This window comes from Pecten maximus, chromosome 13, assembly GCF_902652985.1.
Source record: "Pecten maximus chromosome 13, xPecMax1.1, whole genome shotgun sequence".
NCBI classification, from domain to species: Eukaryota; Metazoa; Mollusca; class Bivalvia; order Pectinida; family Pectinidae; genus Pecten; species Pecten maximus.
Window position 1 is genome coordinate 20706778 of NC_047027.1, and position 24023 is coordinate 20730800.

The 24023-nt window shown below is 35.6% G+C and overlaps 1 protein-coding gene and 1 long non-coding RNA gene across 3 annotated transcripts in view; one reads left to right on the top strand and one right to left on the bottom strand.

Moving 5' to 3' along the window:
- Positions 1 to 23133, bottom strand: part of LOC117340818 — a 34187-nt gene extending 11054 nt beyond the window's left edge. Inside the window, exons 1-10 of one of the 2 annotated variants that reach the window (XM_033902593.1) lie at positions 22974 to 23133; positions 16355 to 16483; positions 15941 to 16045; positions 14580 to 14925; positions 10751 to 10828; positions 7910 to 8044; positions 5209 to 5327; positions 3428 to 3545; positions 2807 to 2953; positions 1642 to 1762 (exon numbers count right to left, since the gene is read on the bottom strand). In XM_033902593.1, the coding sequence (XP_033758484.1) occupies positions 1642 to 1762; positions 2807 to 2953; positions 3428 to 3545; positions 5209 to 5327; positions 7910 to 8044; positions 10751 to 10828; positions 14580 to 14925; positions 15941 to 16045; positions 16355 to 16483; positions 22974 to 23026 (1351 nt within the window). In that variant the 5' untranslated portion in view covers positions 23027 to 23133. The remainder of the gene's footprint in view (positions 1 to 1641; positions 1763 to 2806; positions 2954 to 3427; positions 3546 to 5208; positions 5328 to 7909; positions 8045 to 10750; positions 10829 to 14579; positions 14926 to 15940; positions 16046 to 16354; positions 16484 to 22973) is intronic. The other variant, XM_033902594.1, reaches the window with a different exon arrangement.
- LOC117340820 lies at positions 20040 to 21574 on the top strand. The gene is made up of 2 exons (XR_004535473.1): positions 20040 to 20074; positions 21399 to 21574. It is a non-coding gene; the product is annotated as an uncharacterized LOC117340820 (long non-coding RNA).
- Positions 23134 to 24023: the final 890 nt, after the last annotated feature.

The following is a 24023-nucleotide window of genomic DNA, read 5'->3' on the forward strand; positions in this document are numbered from 1 at the left end:
ATGATACTGGTCGTATTTCCGACATCGCTGTTGTCTAAGAAAACATCATGGGCTTCTTTACGAAAACAATCCCTTTTGGGCCTCATTTAAATTAAATGCGAAACTCAGGCTTCCAGCTCTACTTGCATTGAGAAGATAAACGAACCGACGCGCTTCAATGAAGTGTGGCATTGTTTCATAATTGTCGTGTTGATTATACACTAGGCCTTCCGTCATAATGCCCCCTTGGGGTATATATTGGATACCTGTACAAATCACCTACGTAGGTCCCGAGACAATAAGGCTTCACACAATACCCGTCACAGTTGTTGTTTCACGGTTGACTGGCCTGACCTTGTGTCATAATCGCTCAGGTAAGGCCGGTTTTCAGAAGTAATTTTTGGTATATTTTAACAGGAACCGGACACAAATCAGTCCGGTGTTCGGAATTCAGAGGGATCGGTATTTGGAAGTTTTTTAATACTATAATAAAGGACCAATTCCGTACAATGACAATTCGTTCGGTATTCAGAGGTGTTCGGTTTTTAGAAGGTTCGGTTGTCGGAAGTTGCACTGTATAACAATATCAAACATGTTCTATGTTTAGGTAAGAACTAAGTGAATGCATAGCCGAACAAAATTTTGCTCGTTTTTAAAGAAAAAGGGGCATAACTCTATTAGAACTGGTAATTCGGCAAAATCTCTGCATAGAGCTAAGCCTCATAGGGTCCTCTAACTACATACCAAATTTTAGTAAAATCCATTGAAAACAAAGCAAATGCATAGCCGGACAAGCTAGTAACCATTTTTTTTTACACAAAGGGGCATAACTCTGTAAAAAGGGTTTTTCGGAAGAAGTCGTTACTGGAGACACAACTTCATGCCATCCTTCAACACTGTATAAAGTTTCAAGAAAATCCATCAAAAACTGAGTGAATGCATAGCCGGACAAAATTATGACACATTTTGTATGAAAAAGGGGCATAACTCTGTTAAAAGGGGCTAAATCGCTAAATCACTGCAGTGGACACAAGCTTATATGGTCTTCTAACTATATACCAAATTTGAGTGAAATCTGTAAAGAAATGAGCGAATGCATTGCCGGACAAATTTTGTGACAGATGGACGGACGGACGGACAGATGGACAAGGTGATTCCAGTATACCCCCCCCACAAACTTCGTTGCGGGGGGTATAACTAGGAGACAGTATTTCATTACTACAGAGAAAATGTTGGTAATGATCCATCAGACACTCGACAGGAATGTGTTTTTCCTTGTGCTTTAACCTATACAATGTGTTAATTATACATCTACATGTATATTATTATAGAATGTCATTGTTTAATAATAAAATTCATTTAGTGTGTATAATAAACAAATTGTCTAGAGGGTAAAAACTGTATAACACGAAATGTTTACATTAGTGACTCAACAAATAATTTTGTGGGTACACATTTTCATGGTTAGCCCTTATATCACTGTAACAATAATACATACAACAATATTCATTGTATTAACATTTTGTGGTTCCCTAGCAACCACAAAAACAACAAAAGTTTAATGTATACCCAAAAACACATTTCATGCTACATGTATACTCAAAAACAGTATCTTGCCCTTATCAATTGACCAGACATCCTACTAACAGTTATACAACTTACCATCCATGATTTTGTTGTAGAGGTCGTTTTCTCCCCAGACCTTGCCTTGTTTGGCCACCAGCAGTAGAAGCTGTTCACCAATGAACAGATCCATCAGCTTATCACCTGCCTTCTTAGATACCTGAAATAGTCAGTACAGTGAACAATGAATTCTTAAGGATGCTTCATCCCCGATAAATTATCATCAACTGAAAACAAGAATTATTTGTCTTACATGTATTCATATAAAAAAAGAATTCATATTTATTACATTTTTACCAGTGAAATATCAAAAATTATTCATTCAATAAAAGTGATATTTTTCACTAGTGAAAAATATCACTTTTGCTGATTTGACCAATCAAATTAATGATTAGAAAATACCAAAATAATTGACCAATCAGAAAGCCCGACATATATGTCAGCACCTGGACAGGGGGAACTACTCTAAACGTATGCAAACTTTCGCTGTAGACCTAGTTAGCATACGGGGTAGGTTTTTCGTTGATAAAAAATGTAATAAACAGAATATCTAACAGTGTCTTCAGTAATACCAAATATATTTCACTCGTGTGGCTAATATTTTGATATTTTTCACTTGTGCTGCGCACTCGTAAAAAATATCAAAATATTAGCCCCACTCGTGAAATATATTTGGTATTACTGAAGACACTGTTAGATATCCTCTATTTATTTAGTTTTTACCCGATTACATTCGGGGCAAGACACACACCTTTATTAAGATTGTTGCAGGGTTCCCAAGGTATGACACTGATTCAGAACAAGGCCGCTAGTACATATTTTGTCCCATTCATACGGCGACCTATGACCCTTTAAACTTGACCAATGACCACCAGAACCTGACCATGCAGTTGTAGAACTTGATGCTATCACACCATAATGTAAATACCAACAAATCTGTTGAGTGGTTTTCCACATACCATGTTGATTTGAAACAGGAAAGGGATCAAAGGACAGATGGACAACCCCACCATCAACTCCTTTCCACTCCAACATCAAATGTTAGGGACATAAAAGAGCAAAACACAAAGGTTTTTATAGTGTTGTTGATATCTATAATTCTGTGAATATTGGTAGTGTTGTGGATATTTGCAGTGTTGTGGATATTTGCAGTGTTGTTGATATTTATAGTGTTGCTGATATTGATAGTGTTGTGGATATTTACCTCTTTAAGTTCTTTCTTCATAAGTTTGGAGTCGAAACGGTGAAGGATGTCATGTGCAATCTCAGCCGATTCCTCCTCGACCTCAACTTCGATGATTTCATCCTCAAGGTAACCTTCTATGACAACCTCCTGGATTATGTTTGTTATCTACAAAGAAAACAATCAACAAATGTTTAAAATATCCGTAATTCTGTAAATGTTAGTCACATAGAAAATCATTATAAACATGCAAACTTAGTTTTGACAAAATAAAAGCGAAGTGAGCTGAATTGAGTAAGGGGCTACACCTACCCCTTTCATCAATAAAATAAATCTGTCCACGGATTTACAAACTTCTACACAAGCTTTTTATTTAAAAGTGGTCAAGTGTGACTTTTGACCTTTAAACTTGATAATTGGCCACCAAATTCAAATCAAGTGTAGAACTTGATGTTATGATGTTATGGTGTGAAGATGAACTAAATCTGTCTCGGGATTATAAGATATCTTGTACACAAGCAAGAAATGGCATGGACGGATGGACAGCCAGATGGACGAACACACAAAATCAAGGGCAGATGCACAGACAAAAGAACATGATATAGGGTAGATATGAATACAGCTAAAAGCTACAGTAGTTACCAGTTCATCCTTGATGTTGTCGACATGACTGTCCAGTAGTTCATCAAACACACTGTTAGCTATACGGTCATTAATGATGGCGGACAACCAATCCTCGCCACTCTTACTTCCCATGTGACTGAAATGACAAATCAGACAATACTAGTGTTGGGAATCGGTTGGGATTTTCATAATCGATTATCGGTTTGTTGAAAAATAATATGTTATGTTTATTACCTTGGCTGAATTTTCTTGTTCTGAATATGATATCGTACAGTGTACTGAAAGAGCATCTTTCAGACTATTATTGATTGGTTTAATATTTCAATTAGCTTAAATTGTAGGATTCATTATCATGTAAAACTGTGTTTGATTATAAAAGAATATTAAAGAAATACATTAATATAGCTACAAAAATCATTCTGTCATCTTTATGTTTTAACATCTTGCATGTCCATTGAAAAGGGCAAGGATACAGAATCATTGGTAAGCTGAAAATGGTGTTGTTGTTTTTTTGTTTTCAAATAATCGATAATCATCCCAACACAAGACAATACTACTGGCTTGTCTTAATAGAGCCATTCTTGAAAGGATTTTTGATCAAATTTTAGAGTACACAACTAAAGATACAAAATTAATTCAAATTTAACAACAGGCCCTGCAGGGGAATTCGGTCACAACTCATCAGGAAATCTGGGAATATGTCAGAAATCTGGGAGTATTCTGACATACTATAAAGAGTTTTTAACCAACTGGTAAGTTCCATAATGTACAAAGATACTACACTGCTTACAAATTAAAGTAGTTATAATTGATTCAAAACAAGAAAAGGTAATGCATATTTTTATTGAACACCAAAAGTTACATACTTTACACTATTACCACCCTCCAAAAGTTACATACTTTACACTATTACCACCCTCCAAAAGTTACATACTTTACACTATTACCACCCTCCAAAATTTACATACTTTACACTATCACCACTCTCCAAAAGATACATATTTGACAATATTACCACCCTACAAATGTTACATACTTTACACTTTTACCACCCTCCAAATGTTACATACTTTACACTATTAATACCCTCCAAAAGTTACATACTTTACACTATTAGCATCCTCAGAAAGTTACACACTTTACACTATTACCACCCTCCAAAAAGTTACATACTTTACACTATTATCACCCTCCAAATGTTACATACTTTACACTATTATCACCCTCCAAATGTTACATACTTTACACTATTACTACCCTCCAAAAGATACATACTTTACACTATTTACCATATACTGTAAAAGTGGAAATATTCGCGGTGTGGAAATTTTCGCTTATTTCGCTATCAGTAAATCTCCGCGAAAATTTCCACACGCGAATATATTAACACATAAAAATACTAAAAATAAAAGATACAAGTTAGCGCAAAAATATCTTGACGGCGCGAAAATATCCACACCGCGAACACTTTGGAAGCTGGCTAAGTGAAAATTTCCACACGCGAAAATATCCACTTTTACAGTACATGATTTGAAGCCTCTGCCTAGTTCAGTTCCGAGAGTAAAAATTGTATATAAAACATTACACGGTTTCCTTGAATACTCTGATATCTCAGACTTTTTTCATAAACAGGTGAACTCCACTGACTTCAGGATTACGGGATTTGACTTAAGGTAAGAAACTGTGTAAAGTTTGTTATAACAAACTAAAAAGAATCTCTTATCATTTGACTCCATGACTACATAAAACATCAGCCTCCATCAATACACAATCTCGATATTATCAAATTTCTAACTTACGCGTTCACCATATCATTAACCGCCTCCCTCACGACAGCCTCGATCTCGTCCTGTACCGCCTCACTACCAATCTCCTCTGCCAGATTAGCTGACACACTGTGGAGCGGATGACTTGGTGTCTAAGGAATAAAAAACATACAGCTGTTAACACCAGCATTGAATCTTCTACTGTAAACAAAACCAACACATCTTAGTTTTTAATCTAGTCAAAATTTGCAGGGTGTTATTACAGTAAAGTCAAAATGTACATGTCTGACTTCCAAAAATAGGGAAAAGTGATATTTGTATAATGAAAAACATGTATTTTACATGTAATTTATAAGTCATCTCTATTTCAAGTGTTCACATTTTTTCACAGAAATAACAAGAATATTTGGCAAATTACTGTCCCCAACCGGATTTAAGTCAAAGGTCAAAATGTAGGCCAGAATGACCTATATTTGGTATATGGCAAACTGCCTCACTTAGATGAACACATGACCCAAGTATGAAGTTCCAGTGACAAGTAGTTCATGAGACAGGGACCAGACAGGCTTAAGTGTGGCAGGTCAGACGGACACTTGGCAACCATACAGCCCCCAAATGTAGCCTTATTTTCATCATATTGATAGATATCTGTAAATTAAAACTTCACTGTAATATTACTCTAAACCAACTCATTTTTGAATGCGATTAATTTTCGTGTATTTTGAGAGGGATTAAAAATCGTGAAAAATTAAACACAGCGAAACAGTTTCAATCACAGGTACTGTAGGCCTTTAAGACAACATATTGTGAAATCAGAGTCAAAAATGCAAAATTGCATTGCCGCGAAAATAAGTTGGTTTAAGTATCGTCACTGGAAAATATAAGATCCTACCACTATATGTAGTTTAGACCTTCATCACAACTGTACTGTAGCAGGGATAACAATTACATGCATATTTTAGCTGTATAAGTACATTTGTACCTCTAATTAACAGTTTAATCATTAAACATTTAAATTACATTTCATATGATTTTAATATATAATATTGAAATGCACAAAATGATTTCTGTAAAAAGTTTTTTTAATAAAAATTTAATTACATGTATGCAGTAGATTTTTTTTTCTATTTCTGCATTAACATCTACTAATTAATTTTAAAATAATAACTGTTACCAGTAATTAAACATTTAAAGTATAGAAATATTCAAAATGCACAAAATGATTTTGATAACATATTTATATAAATCAAATTTGAATTCTGTATTTAGTAGAAATTAATTTTCTACTTATAGAGATCTAGATCAACAGCTACTTTAAAAAGTCATGTAACTAAAATGCACATGTGACTAAAATACACTACAATACCAGGTAATTGTGAGAGCCGCTTGCTGCAAGCTTATCAAGCTATTCAGTGTAGGCTAATGTGCACAAGCAGAAACGCACCTATTTGTATTCTTTATTTTTACCACAAATAGCACAATAAATAATGCAACAGACAATTTGTCACCAAAGATACATGCTACAAACGTGTGGCAAATACTGTCTATTCTGAGAATGTTCACCTGCTGATAGGCCTTAAGGTCACAGGAACTTGGCATGAATAGCCAACCCAAGGTTAATATACACAATGTACAAAATGTATCTGTACAGGAACTTGGCAGGAACATACATGGACCATTAGTTGGAAACTCAGCCAAATCCCTGTGCCTACACCTAGTCATAAAGGAAACATTTGAGCATGTATCTAAAGGTGAAAAAAAACTTACAATGGGCCAATATTACATACTACATAAGGTATTATGTGAATTTCTAATTATTTAATCTACAAAAAATACAAGTAATTGAAATATGATTGAAACTAGCTATAATTTATGTTTGTTAAATGTCATCTTTTAATTGGAAAACAAAAAAACAAAAAAGTCAAAATTTGATAAAAAATGATGCATTTTCCATTTTGATATACAGCGTTGATGTATGGCCCCAAAACATTCCTGCAAAACATCAGTATCTTATGATCACTATTAATAACTACATGGCAGACTGCAGAACTATGACCATGATCAACCACGGTCATTTCGAGGCATGGTCTCCTTGTAGTAGCTGTTGGCTAGCTCACTGAAAAACACATTGTAGGTCCACCAAAAGCAATCCAGAGCAATTATAATTATCTTAAAATGCTTGCCAAAGGACACAACTGCACAGACCTGTCCATTTCTCAGCTTCTTGATAAACACAAACCGCCTTAGGTAGTTTTAGGAATGCAGAAACCGTGCACCTGGGATCTTCACCCAAGGTTGCGCTCTAATTGTTAGAGCTATCACAGCCCCTGATAAATTACAGGAATCACTCCTGATATACACACAGTGTCCTAGTAAATATTAATATCTTTTGTGAATTCTGCTGAAATTTCTACATAAGAATGCAGATGTTTGGTATAAAGGCAATGGTGATGATGAGTGTATTAATAATTAATGCAATATGAATTATGTGTAATATCATCACAGTATTATATAGTAGATATCATGCATATTATTATTAAGGAATATTAGACAGAGGATATTAAGGCATATTATTATTATATATAGTAGGATTGTGAAATAAGGAGTTAGTCAAGTGGGTTTATACAGCCTAATCACCATAAAGTTTATATTAGAAAGATGACATGCAGTATTAATATTTAAGCAAAGCCATTCCAATATTAATTGAGTAAGTTGGTTTAACTTGGGTACAAACCAATTTAGAAATATCAGTAAAAGTCTCTATGAGGAGGTCGGGTATTATATCCTCTAGAAGGTCATTAGTCAACCAATCAACCGTGTCCTCCGCAAACAAGGGATGGTCAGTGAAGTAAAAATACATCAATGAGTCCTGTAAACAGTAAAATGATGTTACCATTCCAATATATTGTAACACCATATTCCATTGGCTGGATACCACATTAACAGATGTAACACCACATTCCATTGGCTAGATGCCACACCAATAGATGTAACCCCATATTCTATTGGATGGATACCACACCAATAAATGTAACCCCATATTCTATTGGATGGATACCGCACCAATAGATGTAACACTATATTCCATTGGTTAGATATCACAGCAATAGATGTAACACCACATTCCATTGGCTTAAACCAAACTGAGAAATGTAAAACATGTTTGCCAACTCTCCCTATTTGGAGAGGATTCCCTGTTTATATCCTAAATTTAGACATGAATTGTGAAACATATTATTGTTATAGTTTATATTTTTTTAAATCCAGTTAGTCCAAATAGAAAAAGATGCTTTGATTATGTCAAGAAGTTAGTTTTCAAGAGGAAGCTTTTTACTGTTCATTTCTAAGGGCTTAAATTTTCAACAAATACAATCTCCCCTTGGAAATTCTGAGACCTTGGCAAGTATGATAAAATCTAAGTTAATATTGGCTTTCCATGTATTTTCTTAGTTTGTAAAAATAAGAAAAATTGATTGACATGGAAGTATGTATTAAGACCATTCTATAAAAGCGCTCTTTTTTATGTAATAAAATATATACCAGCTAGGTCTTAAGAACTTATGTTTGAGATATAGACCGATCCCAGGCATGCAGTTATAGTGTATTTCAATTCTCTGATTGTAGTACTACCATCACATATATCATTTCTGAGAAGTGATGTTCTACAGATACCATTATTAATCCAAAATAATACTTAGCAAAAGCTAAACTTCCAAAGCAAAATATTTAAAGTTTTAATAGTCTTGATAAAAAAATCCAATACCCTGGCTGATATGATGGTTGAATTTTAACACCTGGTTTTATAGTCAAGAAGGTGTATTAATGAGACAAATTAAATTTTGATCTTTCTCATAAACTGTTTTATTTGATCTTTCTCATAAACTGTTTTATTTGATCTTTCTTAAACTGTTGCATTTGATCTTTCTCATAAACTGTTTTATTGGATATTTCTCCTAGACTGTTATAAAGTCTTAATCTGAATGATAAAAATCAACTGAAATCAGAACAGATACAACATACACAAAGTCATCGTTTGTGTACAGGGATATCTTTACTGTTTCACTAAATAGTCTGCTGTTTTCACAAAATGAAGAAAAAAACATGAACATCTTTCTAATTTTAAAGAAAATATCACCATATTTCCAATTTAAAACTGACACTGACTGATATCACAGGTAGAAATAACATTGGTTTACTTGTTAATAAAGATGATTGTTGCATATGTATACATAAATAAGTTATTTTAGCCGGAAAATTTAAACATTTATATCAGAGAAGACCATATCCTATCACCAATTAAACCAATATTACTATTAAAGAGAACTGTGGGTCTAACTATAAGTTTGATTTATATAACTAACTTTATATGTTGAAATGGCACAAATGCCTGTATCAGTAACCAAGGACATTTGGAACTTTTTAGGTGTTTATGGCTTTGTTTTACTAGAGCTGAATTTTCAGAACAAGTACAGAGGGACACAAAAGTAGGACTGGAACAATAAGTTGTAAACAATTCACTTAAGGTATTCTCTTTTCTTTCTTTCTTTTTATATTTTCTTTTTCTTATCTTCAATTCCTGGCACCCTTCAATATGATTTCGGTGATAGATTTTTTTGGTGAACATTTTGAATAGAATTCTGAAAAGTTCAATGGCCAAACTCTGAACTTGCAGCTTGACCTAGACTTTCATATTTTCATTATACAACTATATTCCAAATTATAGTACTACATTGTATATCTATATCAGTTGAAGTATAAATAAGTGTAATAAAATCATGAGGTAATAACAGTCAATAGTACACAATATGTCCCCAAACATGAAATGGTGGAAACATAGCAACAGTGATGAAATTGTGTCCGACAATAAAATCTTATCTATCATTGATATCAGTAGATGTTGCGTCGAAAATAAATGTTTTTTTTCTCCTGAATTGTTTTATTTGTTATAAAAATGGCCATTTCATGATTGCACAGCTTCATTATTTTTACTGTACAGAGTGAAAAAATGTGATCCCTTTTTTTCCTAATTAAAACAGCAATTCTAGAATAAACTTAATTAATTAACCAAAAAAAAACCACCATCATCATCAAAACATAAACAAAAGTTTTTAAAAGGCACACATAGAAATACAAACTTCAATAAATATTTCAACAATTTATAGACAAAGCACACACAAGATTAAATTAAAACAAACAAAATCAAACATTCAATTACTCTAGCTTAAAAATAAAAAATAAAATCTTGTAAATCAAACATAAAAAAGCTAGCTTATTGATTAGCTCATTTGGCTACTTTTAATATTACACAACTTTTGGCTTTAACAGGATACCATTGCTTAATAAACTATTGAATCCAATTGCTGGTCACATGTTATTTATTGAATTGTTTTTCACAAAATAACATTCCTTCAAAATGCAGTAAGTAGCCAACTCAAATTTTAACCCAATGGCTGTCTTAACTGATTGGAACAGATTAATAGTTAAGCTGCAATTCGATATTAAAAACGATTGATATAAATAATTTCCACAAAACTTCAAAACTTAAAGGAGATTTCACACATGTTTTCGTACTTACAATATCCCCTCTATAACGCTGCTCCACCAGGGTCTCTCCAGCTGGGGGAGTGAACGGACTGTCCCGCGGGTAAATATACTGTTCAAAGAAACAACAATATAAACAACATTGCTACAGAATAGCCTGGAACTTCCCTCTGCCACTATGGGCAATATATCATTAAACAGGGATGCTTCTGACCAAATTTGGTCAAATTCCGATCTGTGGTTATGAAGAAGTAGTCAATTGTTGACGGACGGACAGACAGCGGACGCCATGGTATGGCATAAGCTTCAGACCAGGTGAGCTAATAAGAATATATAAACAATATTGCTATAGACTGGAAGTGTCCTCTGCCACTATTGGCTATACAAAAAGCATTATATATATGGATGCAACATGAATATCTTGTTCTTGGTATTAGAATCAATTGATTTTTAGCTCACCTGCCCGAAGGGCAAGTGAGCTTATGCCTTGGTACGGCGTCCGTCGTCCGTCCGGCCGTCTGTCCGTCCGGCCGTCCGGCGTCAACTTTTTCATTTAAACAACTTCTTCTCAACAACCAAGAGGCCCAAGGACTTGATATTGGGCCTGTAGCATGCTGGGGTGAAGGTCTACCAAGTTTGTTCAAATGAATGACCTTGACCTTCATTCAAGGTCACAGGGGTCAAATAGGCTATAATCTTCAAACGACTTCTTCTCAATAACCAAGAGGCCCAGGGACTTGATATTGGGCCTGTAGCATGCTGGGGTGAAGGCTACCAAGTTTGTTCAAATAAATAACCTTGACCTTCATTCAAGGTCACAGGGGTCAAATAGGCTATAATCTTCAAACGACTTCTTCTCAATAACCAAGAGGCCAAGGGACTTGATATTGGGCCTGTAGCATGCTGGGGTGAAGGGCTACCAACGTTGTTCAAATAAATGACCTTGACCTTCATTCAAGGTCACAGGGGTCAAATAGGCTATACTCTTCAAACAACTTCTTCTGAATAACCAAGAGGCCCAGGGACTTGATATTGGGCCTGTAGCATGCTGGGGTGAAGGGCTACCAAGTTTGTTCAAATAAATGACCTTGACCTTCATTCAAGGTCACATTGGTCAAATAGGCTATACTCTTCAAACAACTTCTTCTGAATAACCAAGAGGCCCAGGGACTTGATACTGGGCCTGTAGCATGCTGGGGTGAAGGGCTACCAAGTTTGTTCAAATAAATGACCTTGACCTTTATTCAAGGTCACATGGGTCAAATAGGTAATAATCTTCAAACGACTTCTTCTGAATAACCAAGAGCCCCAGGGACTTGATGTTATGCCTGTAGTATGCTGGGGTGCAGGGCTACCAAGTTTGCTCAAATAAATGACCTTGACCTTCATTCAAGGTCACATGAGTCAAATAGGTTATAATCTTCAAACAACTTCTTCTCAATAACCAAGAGGCTCAGGGACTTGATATTGGGCCTGTAGCATGCTGGGATGGAGGGCTACCAAGTTTGTTCAAATAAATGACATTGACCTTCATTCAAGGTCACAGGGGTCAAATAGAATATAATCTTCAAACGACTTCTTCTCAATAACCAAGAGGCCCAGGGACTTGATATTGGGCCTGTAGCATGCTGGGATGAAGGCTACCTAGTTTGTTCAAATAAATGATGTTGACCTTCATTCAAGGTCACAGGGGTCAAATAGGCTTTAATCTTCAAACAACTTCTTCTCAATAGCCAAGAGGCTCAGGGACTTGATATTGGGCCTGTAGCATGCTGGGATGAAGGGCTACCAAGTTTGTTCAAATAAATGACCTTAACCTTCATTCAAGGTCACAGGGGTCAAATAGGCTATAATCTTCAAACAACTTCTTCTGAATAACCAAGAGGCCCAGGGACTTGATATTGGGCCTGTAGCATGCTGGGGTGAAGGGCTACCAAGTTTGTTCTAATAAATGACCTTGACCTTCATTCAAGGTCACATTGGTCAAATAGGCTATACTCTTCAAACAACTTCTTCTGAATAACCAAGAGGCCCAGGGACTTGATATTGGGCCTGTAGCATGCTGGGTTGAAGGGCTACCAAGTTTGTTCAAATACATGACCTTGACCTTTATTCAAGGTCACATGGGTCAAATAGGTAATAATCTTCAAACGACTTCTTCTGAATAACCAAGAGCCCCAGGGACTTGATATTATGCCTGTAGTATGCTGGGGTGCAGGGCTACCAAGTTTGTTCAAATAAATGACCTTGACCTTCATTCAAGGTCACATGAGTCAAATAGGTTATAATCTTCAAACAACTTCTTCTCAATAACCAAGAGGCTCAGGGACTTGATATTGGGCCTGTAGCATGCTGGGGGAAAGGGCAATCAGGTTTGTTCAAATAAATGACATTGACCTTCATTCAAGGTCACATGGGTCAAATATACTGTTATCTTCAAACAACTTCTTCTCAATAACCAAGAGGCTCAGGGACTTGATATTGGGCCTGTAGCATGCTGGGATGGAGGGCTACCAAGTTTGTTCAAATAAATGACCTTGACCTTCATTCAAGGTCACAGGGGTCAAATAGAATATAATCTTCAAACAACTTCTTCTCAATAACCAAGAGGCCCAGGGACTTGATATTGGGCCTGTAGCATGCTGGGATGAAGGGCTACCTAGTTTGTTCAAATAAATGATGTTTACCTTCATTCAAGGTCACAGGGGTCAAATAGGCTATAATCTTCAAACAACTTCTTCTCAATAGCCAAGAGGCTCAGGGACTTGATATTGGGCCTGTAGCATGCTGGGATGAAGGGCTACCAAGTTTGTTCAAATAAATGACCTTGACCTTCATTCAAGGTCACAGGGGTCAAATAGGCTTTAATCTTCAAAAAATTTCTTCTCAATAACCAAGAGTCCCAGGGACTTGATATTGGGCCTGTAGCATGCTGGGATGAAGGACTACCAAGTTTGTTCAAATAGATGACCTTGACCTTCATTCAAGGTCACAGGGGTCAAATAGGTTATAATCTTCAAACGACTTCTTCTGAATAACCAAGAGGCCCAGGAACTTGATATTGGGCCTGTAGTATGCTGGGATGAAGGACTACCAAGTTTGTTCAAATAGATGACCCTTCTTCTCAATAACCAAGAGGCCAAGGGATTTGATATTTGGCCTGTTTGTAGCATGCTCAGAGCTAAGAGTCACCAAGATCCGATCTTAGGCCAATAGAATGCTGGAATGAAGGACTAGAAAATATATTGACATGAATAAACCTAGCTTACTCTGATATTTGAATAAAGTTGTTATCTGAATCAGCATAGTATCTGTAGAAATGACCTCAATCAACTGCAAATTTGCTGTAGAGCCAGGTGAGCGATACAGGCCCATTGGGCCTCTTGTTAAGTTTACACAGTGAATGCTGAAAATGGGAAAATTTAATAAACTGATATGGACTCTAATTCGAGGACGATAGGAAAAAATATAGGTCAAGGTAATTTATATTGGGCAGTCCAGGGGTGTACAATTCCACTATATTGACTCCTGGGGCTAGTGGTTTTAGGTCAGGGTTAGCTGCTCCATGACTCTAACCAGTCCCTCGGCTAGTGAAAATTTTTAGAATTATACACCACTGGCACTTTATAGCAGGTAACTACTGCCTTATATAAGTTAGCCCTGGGTCTTTTAGAACTTCAGTAGAAAATTCTAGAATTTTAACTATTTGACTCATGTGACCTTTAAGAAAGTTCAAGGTCATCTTTATTAGGAACCTTAACAGCATTCCACCCTAGGTAACTGCTGGTAAAATATATCAGGTCTGTTGATCTTCTAGAACTTGAGAAGATAACTGTGTTATAGGATATACTAACGATGTATACCTTATATCGCTTGAGGACGTCGTCCTTCACTGATGGCTCCCGATATCGTGTAGTGTCCTGTCCCGGTATTGAATGGTGAAGTGGGGGTTCATTTCTATATGATTTACTATGTTCAGGTGATCTTTGTCGTCTTTTGTCTTTACTGCGTCTGTTTTTACCACGGTACTGTGGGGGAGGGGGGTAATACATGGGGAAAGGGGGTCCAAACACAACTGGCTGGGGGCCACCGGGGGGCACATAGGTTGGATAGCCGTATGGTAGGGGTTGCGGCATATAATACTGAGGCTGTTGATGTTCTTCTTCATCATCACTCTCCTCACCCCAGCTGTCATAATCTACTGCAGGGCTGCACAAAGAATAAAGATGATTTAAAGTCAAACAGGTCAAAAATAAAGGCAACTGATGTAAAAAAAAAAACCAGTTGAAAGACTGCAATCTCTGGATCAGATAATTCACAAGTATTGAGGACAATTTTTCAATACAAGGTCAAATTCAAATTAGCCATTTCAGGATTAAATTAAATACACTGTAATTAATAACTGTATCACTACAAATAATCAGTGAAACAGTTTGTGTAAAGGATGTTCTAATGTATTTCGTTTTTGGTCTGATAGACTAATTTATTATTGAGATCAATTCTTATGATATTTATTTTTATCTTAAAAAATCACAATTCTAAAACTAAATCTTCCATAACCTAAATATTCATGGTTTACAACTTTAAGAGTACTATTTCTTTTATGAATGATAATATATATACGTTGACCAAACAAATACTCCATTCACCTGACAGGAACAAGTGTGCTAATTTTATTCATCTAAAAAATAGCTCTGTATGACGTCATCAAAATATGTGCTAATATCAATCAAGAAAGACAAAGACTGTGTACCTTGGTACTTACAAAATTTAAACTATTTGTCTATGTATACCATAGTATTGTAATTCAGACTTTCCACGATATAAAAGGCAAATTTACAGAAGATTTTGTTTGGTTCATCACTCCACAACCAGCCAGGGTCTTTTTAAAGCGGGTCTCCTCGTAGTAGTTGGTGACTACCTCACTGAACAACAGATAGGAAGGCCCTCGCATGCCATCCACAACAATTGGGGTGAAGTGTCTTGCCCAAGGACATAAATGCAACAGCACTGACGACCCATTTCTCAGCCTCCCGAGAAACACAAACCGACACTGGTAGGAAGTGCTGAACCACACACTTTGGATCATCACCACCTGGCTGGCAGATCTAACTGACTGAGCTATCTCAACCCTCCCCCCCTCCCTACATAATAAGGATGGAAGATCTGAACAAATGATCATGGTAATGGTATGCTCGTTTGAAATACATGTAATATTTTATACCTTTTATTTTTCTCTCGACGGTGTACAGGGGGGATAACTCCATATCTACTCCCCCTCACATGATCGTCTCGGTAACCTTCTGGTGTCCGATCATGACGATCAAGTCTGAAAAATATCAATAATCAATCAATTTTTCTCATATCATATTTGACCTAATAAGTGCATTATGTAAGTTACCTCACTGATCTGCCAATATATTTGTTTTAGTCCTTGAACCAAATTAAGAAACTTTCTGTATACATGTATGTTTCAATTAGAACTCCTCCTGTTTTCCTGAAAAAGGCGATGGAGCCTTTATAAGGGGCAGGGTGCTTATTAGGTTGAATAGGGTAGTATATGACACTGACAACAGACAATATAGACTGCATAGAGTACATATATTGTGTTACAGCATACAAATTAATGCATGTGTACCTTGGTAGGTAAGCAGGAGAGGTTGGCTTCCTGTATTTGCCGTATGGAGAATGGTCTCGGTGCACAGGGGACTCTCGAAGACGTTTAGGCGAGTCTCTATCACTTAATCGGGAACGAATCCTATTTAAACTGAAAGCAATCAATAAAATATTTAAATTATATAAATATGTAGATATATGTCACAGAAAACAATATATATACTGCATGTAACAGTAACGTTACATGTAATTTTCTATGTTCTTATAATCTAACTGAAACTTGAAAAGAACTTGTATAATGGGTATATCAATGCCAGAAATAAGTTATTTAGAGAAAATATAGAGTTTATTCTCCTATGGCATATTTTAGTAAGGCCACAAAAATGTTGCAGATATTGTTTTAACAATTTGTAGATCATCACAGGATACACAGATCAATAATCGTATCAGCTATTGATAGAATATACTATCAAAGCATTATCATTATAGGTTAAAAGACAAAAAATAAAATACACCCCATTTTAAAGATGTTTACTGAAATTAATTTTTTTTCTGCAAAGTGTAGTCTAGAGGAACTTAAGATGGCAATATATATTGGGTAAAAATTCTATGGAGAGAATTTTGTTTTCATAACATTACATCCCAATACGCTAAATTTACTTATCTCCCAATGTTAATAAAGATACATCGAGGGTGAATACAGTAATATAACGGTCCCCGTGATTTCGTGTACGCCGCACCCGGTCCCGGACCCGATCCCCGTACCAGGAATATACATATTAATTTTTTTCTCAACAATGGCTCAATGAATAAATCTCATTTTTGTCTAATAAATTCATATTATTATTTTAAAAATCTGACATTGTAAATGAAATGGAAGTTATACCTACAACTTTAGAAATCGTCGATTTACATTTTTCAGAGTGTGATTTTGTGTACGCCGCACTCAACCGTGAAAAGTTATGGTTTTTGGCTATTTATTCGTAAACAAAGGTTTACTTTTATGATATTTTTGATTCCATACATCAAGTAAACCTAGTTGTTGATACCAATATAAGTTTTAATTACAAAAACTACTTATTTCATTTCAAATCTGGCCTTTTTTGAGATCGCGGCGATGATCACGGGGTTTTTTGTTTACGCCCGGTCCCGTACCAAGGGCAGACTACTCCCAATCCACCGCCCCGTGCTAATAATATAGTTAACCTACCTACCTACATTACCTACCTACTGTAAAGTTTGAGAATTCTTCTTTTTCCTATACATACTGATTGTTTTCCTTGGAAATTTTAAAAATCTACCATTTGATATATATATTCAACAAGATTACGTCTCATACAGTTAGTATCTAATTCTAAATCCTCATTCCCGTTGAACCCATTAAAGTAAAATTCTACTAGGTCATAATTAGCAATAGCGAAAATTTCAGTCAACCCCATTTGTCTGCTGATGTACGTTAGGTAAAATCGTTTTCAAAAGTTTCCTATTTCCCCCATATGTTGATATGCTGCATTTCTAAAGACGCTGACAAATGACCCTTATGTTTAGTATTACCTATCAAACTATCAAGTACATAATAATGTATATATACTACCCAATGGTCATCACCTGTATGATGGATTTGTGCTGCTGCTGCTGTAGTTGGTATCTTTTGCAGTGCATAATTAATCCCACCTACCGTTTTTCAAAACTGGTGCGTAAACTGTATCTTGCATACCGTTTATATGGGGAAACTGTTTTTTCAGAATGTCTTTAACGTAGCACATGGTATTTCCACGGATCTTTTTATCCATTAAAATAACATATATTTTCTTTAAAACTTATATGGTACTCTTACCGTTATCCATCCAGATACGCTGTTTCGAGTGGCTTACAAAGTGACGGACTATCGTCTGAAAGATCCACTAAAATCTCACTTACCTTTGATTTGTGTCTTTTTGGCAAAGAAAGTCTTCTTCTGTTAGATTGTATCTTAAATTAGGACTAATGTTCACAACAGACTCGGTTATACTTACAGGCTCATCACTCTGGGTATCTTCTACAGACTGTCTCATACTTACTTCTTTTGAACAATCTTCTGTCTCTTCTATGATATCTGATAACCTCCTATGTGTTATAGATAATCTCGACCTAGCTTTTGTTTTTTTCGGAGTACCGATGTCTGATATATCGTGGAGAGGAGAAGCTAATGCTGATTTTATAGCAGAAACTATTGTAGTGCTTGGTGTTGAACACATAAGAACTGATTCGCCTAACTTTGTTAACTTACTGTCTGGTGCTGGAACTAAATCATTATCGCTCATTTATCTTACCCTTAATTAAATTTAGGACATCATCAGGATGACAAACTATCTTTCGAAACTGTACATCGTCAGAATCTTGATATGCTTGTATTTGTATAGATACCATATTGCACTTGGTGCATAACTATGTATAAATATTCGTAGTATACACAATATTAATTTTTTTCTCACTTTTTCACTTTTGTAATTTTCGCGAAATCTTTCACTTGTTAAATTATATTCCATCACAAAAACATCGTCCGATATAATTGATAATTAATGTATCTAGAATAAAAGTCATATATAAACATCTGGTATTAGACAAAACACGCTACTCATAAACCAGTAGTCTTAGCACGGGGTGGTGGATCGGGAGTAGTCTGCCCTTGGTACGGGACCGGGCGTAAACAAAAAACCCCGTGATCATCGCCGCGATCTCAAAAAAGGCCAGATTTGAAATGAAATAAGTAGTTTTTGTAATTAAAACTTATATTGGTATCAACAACTAGGTTTACTTGATGTATGGAATCAAAAATATCATAAAAGTAAACCTTTGTTTACGAATAAATAGCCGAAAACCATAACTTTTCACGGTTGAGTGCGGCGTACACAAAATCACACTCTGAAAAATGTAAATCGACGATTTCTAAAGTTGTAGGTATTACTTCCATTTCATTTACAATGTCAGATTTTTAAAATAATAATATGAATTTATTACACAAAAATGAGATTTATTCATTGAGCCGTTGTTGAGAAAAAAATTAATAAGAGCGAAGCTCTTCGGGCAGCAAAGCTGCCCGAGCGAAGCTCTTTACCGTTAACGTGCACGTATGTACAGTATTCTAGTCCAGCTTCGCATAACGTCGTACGGGATGGTACAGCCTGAAAATTTTCTGCCGGAAGAGAGCGTGTGCAACCCGCTCCAGTTGTCTGCAGAAACTGTATAAAAAGTCGAACGTTACGTAAATCCAGTTGTTGTGTTCATAATTCTGACTAATTATTTTTGTAAAAAATATCTCTTATAGTGTGCGAATAAAATGTAGCTCGAGTTATGGTTTCGAGGACGGAACTGGGAACATTCGGCATATTTCCGATGATTGCCGAAAATGTACCGAGATGTTGCACCCTCCATGTCGTTCCTAGGCAACGTGGTTGCTATATAAATCTAGCCAATCAGATCGCGAGGTCGATTGTCCGCCATTACCTCCGTCAATTTGTCGAACCTCAGTTGAACACCGCGAGAATACATATGTAAACAGAAAATGGTAAAAACGTGCTCGTGGGGAACTGGCAACAGTTACGGCCGATACCCTGATATATTGGAGGGCGGTGTTGTATATTCTACAATTCATGGAACGTTTTTCATGGAACCTAAAACATAAGTAAAAGCGATATAAAAATGAGCTGGAGGTGGGTGAAGGCATACAAAACCATGTCAAAACGAAAGTAGAAGCTACAAGGTAATGTCACCGCTGTGTACTGTACAGCAAGACTAGTGTAATGAAGTACATGTATGTGTAGTACATGTATTTACTGCGAAAGTTTGGAATCTTGTCTTCATGTATTGAGTCATCAACAGTGTACTTTCACTTTCTCGTGGCAAGGTTTGCCTACTGCAGTCTGATATGTATGTCTGGTGTAGTGTTAGGGCCAGAGGAAACTCGGGCTATCTGATACCATTTGAAACACACTCATCATGTATGCATGCTTTTATTACTGTTAACTTATACCACAGGGGCATGTCTAGCCTTATTTTAAAAAAATAGCCAGATATACCCATATAAAGACTTTATATATAAGTATTTCTGGCTATTTTTAAAATATATGACGAGACATGTCCATGTGGTTATATCAAATGCATTAGCTATTAATTTTCAATGGTGCCCAATACCAGTTTTAATTAAAAAATGATAATCTCTCAAATCTTACTGTATTTCTAATTCTACTATACAACACAGTATATACATCAGGTTGGTAGAGACATTAAGTTTACATCGTAGTTACCAGCTATGTTACTGTTACCAACAATATCAATGTTGCAAAATTACATCTGATTCACACTTATAACCTTATTTTCCCCTCACAGATTACTAAATGTACTGCCACATGAAATGTGTATATTACTGGAATGCCTCCATTTGGCACTAATATTTGGGATATCTAATGATAATGTGATATTTTTTAATGAAACACTTTCCTGTTGATTATCATATTGGCATTGAGTGAAAATGAAAATATTCTATAACTAAATATTTAATAAACCACATTTGAATCTATAAACCAGTCAAACATAATGATGTGACAGCTTGACTAATTGTATGGATTTGATTTTCCTTCCTCTATAATAAACACCGGTAACTACAATATAATACAAGTGAAATTTTGAAACTGTCTATTCTAATCCCTGAGTGTTATTAATCCATGACTTTATCCACCATCAGTAAACATATCTTATCCGACCCCACCCCCTGAGTATTCTAACATCCATGACCTTGCCTGATATGAATCCTGAGCTTTCTAATTTACCAATTAAAATACATGTAAAATGTATGTACATAGGTTTTCTATTTTCTTGTCTATAAAGTAAACAGCAAGCATGTCAAAAGACTTAATGTATAGGGTGGGAATAGCACATACATAGAATATATACATCCTATTTGTTGAGATAGTGTAAAGCATACTCCGGACATGTAGAAAAAATGAAAGCTTTAGCTTAAGAGTGTTGTCATTAAATGAAAAATATGAAGAAGAAAAAACATTTGTAACGGTATTGTATTTTTTCAGATACAGCTTTGGAAGTTGTGTCAGCAGCAGCTGAAATAAAGAGGCTAGAACAACAACTACATAGATATGAGCTGCTGAATTTGCACCATGAACAACAAAATACTACATCTTTCTCAAGTGTTATATTGATAGTGATATTAATCAGAAATAAAATCGATTGACATCCTGAATTGTAACTGTTGTCTAGATTTTTTATCCATCCTGGATCCACTTCTGGTTGTAACTAGACATAACATTGTCAGACCTGTATTGTACTGAACTGCACTTTATAGTTTTGATTACTATACAGGTTTGGGTATTACATATTTGAAATTACTCATTTAAGCTCACTGATTATTCTACTTTGTATCAAGGCTAATAAGGGGAAATAATCAAAGACAATTAACAGTCCAGTGTCTTGGTTATAGCTCTGTCTACATTGGAACTTAACAATTGTTCCTCTAATCAACCACAGGGACATGTCTTGTCTGATATTAAAAAAAATAGCTAGAAATACCTATATAAATTAACATATAGCTATTTCTGGCTACAAAATGTATTTATTTTTAAATAGAAGACTAGACATGCCCCTGTGAATCAAGTTTACATGTTCACCACTGGTGTTGAAGTGATGCAATTTTATGTTTATCATTACATGATCATTACACGGTGGTTTTTCTCAAAGACTGATTTCTAATTCCACATACAAGACGCATAAATTGTACACTATTCAATAATGGTTGGGCTACACTTTCTGAAGTGAAAGCAGCAGCAATTCATTTGGACATTCACATAAAAGCATGGTTGAAAGGAAGCAATGGAAATAATTGGCATGTATTCAATGTCATGCTTTTATCCTTCAACTACATGGGGCCATATACCTACAGTTGAACTGCTGTTTAGAAAACTCTCATTTTTGGTATATACAGAGATAAATGTCTGGTATATAAACACATTATATGCAATAAATCCTTCATATGTCTCTGGTAATGATCACACATGTCTGGTAATGATCACACATGTCTCTGGTAATGATCACACATGTCTCTGGTAATGATCACACATGTCTCTGGTAATGATCACACATACTGTACTATGCAAAACCAAGGGCGACAACAATTCCAAATGGTCAACCCCAAACAGAAAATTAAAAAAATGTTGGGTTTTGAAAGTCGGCACAAAGCAATGGAGATAACCAATTCACAAACATTCCTGCAAATTCATAAAATCCTTTGCATGTTGATATTGACCATAGATCTACATACTACAAAGCATTTCACAAGTTTCTGAGAAATAGCATCTTCAGAAAAGTCATTCTGGTTTCCGGTTATTATTACTTTCTCGTTATTAAACGGCGAAACGTTTATCACTATATTTTTATGTTATACATTGGCATACTAGCTAGCTTCGCTCTTTTCAGGCATTGCCTGTTTCATATTATGTATATTCCTGGTACGGGGATCGGGTCCGGGACCGGGTGCGGCGTACACGAAATCACGGGGACCTAATATAACTTTGTAACTTGTTGGCGAACTGTCACGCGTCGCTGTCAGTGACCGAAAAGTCCATGCCTATCATATTTCTGATCAATTTTACCTCTCCCTTTGATCTGTCCAATACGTCTTTCTATCGGTGGCGGAGAGTGACATCCTTATTTTACCGTGAATAACACACTTTTCCTGTCATTTTTCGTTATAAAAACATCTGGGAATGGTTGTTTACACCTGTTGATTGGTTTCATTCGCCATTTTATACATGAGCGACATCTAGCGTTATTTCAAGGCAAACTAAATGGGAGATAATTGGAAGAAAAAATCAAAGTACTGGAAGTACCGTAGCGCTAAAACTTGTGCAATTTCATCAGTTGACAATGTTTTACAAGTCATTTTTCTGTTGGAATTGTATCACAAGCAGGATTTCCTTAATTTTTGAGCGAGTCAATATTCATATATTTTAAAAGCGCGTTGCGTGCTCATCTCTCAAAGGCGGTGACAATAGTTTTTTTTAAACGGGTTTCACTTGTCATTCGCTAGCATTTGCAGAGAAAAATACCTCAGATCACAAGAAATTATCCAATCATAATCATGAATGAAGGTATGTCATGAAGGGAAGCGTTCAATGGTCATCTACGAAATTACTACCAGGAATGAAAGATCTTTATTATCTGTATCATACTGTGTGTGAGTATTAAACTATAATCCTTTAATATGAAAGCATATGAATATTATCCATGATGAAAGTGATACATTTGAACCAACAAAATGGAATTTTTAATACCATATCCGAATTGATCATTGAACTTCAAACCTGCAAACCTTCAAACCTTGTGTCTTAAGTGATATACTTGATGTGAATTTTATCTACAACGTGTCAACTATGTTTTGTTCGGTTGCTTAAACTAGTACGTCGATCGTTATAGGAAATTCTTAGGAAACTAATTAAATGTTTATGTATATATTGTTGCTGCTAAAATACGGTACCAATTGTTGTTCTTAACTTTACAAATGTATTCTAGCTTCGTCCCTGGATTCAAGCCTTAACTTTCTCACCTAGCCCTTACTATTTCTATTTCTTTAACTTTCCCCCTCCTTCTACCCCCAAAACTATATGATTGGTCTTGAACAATATAGATGCTCGATTGGCATT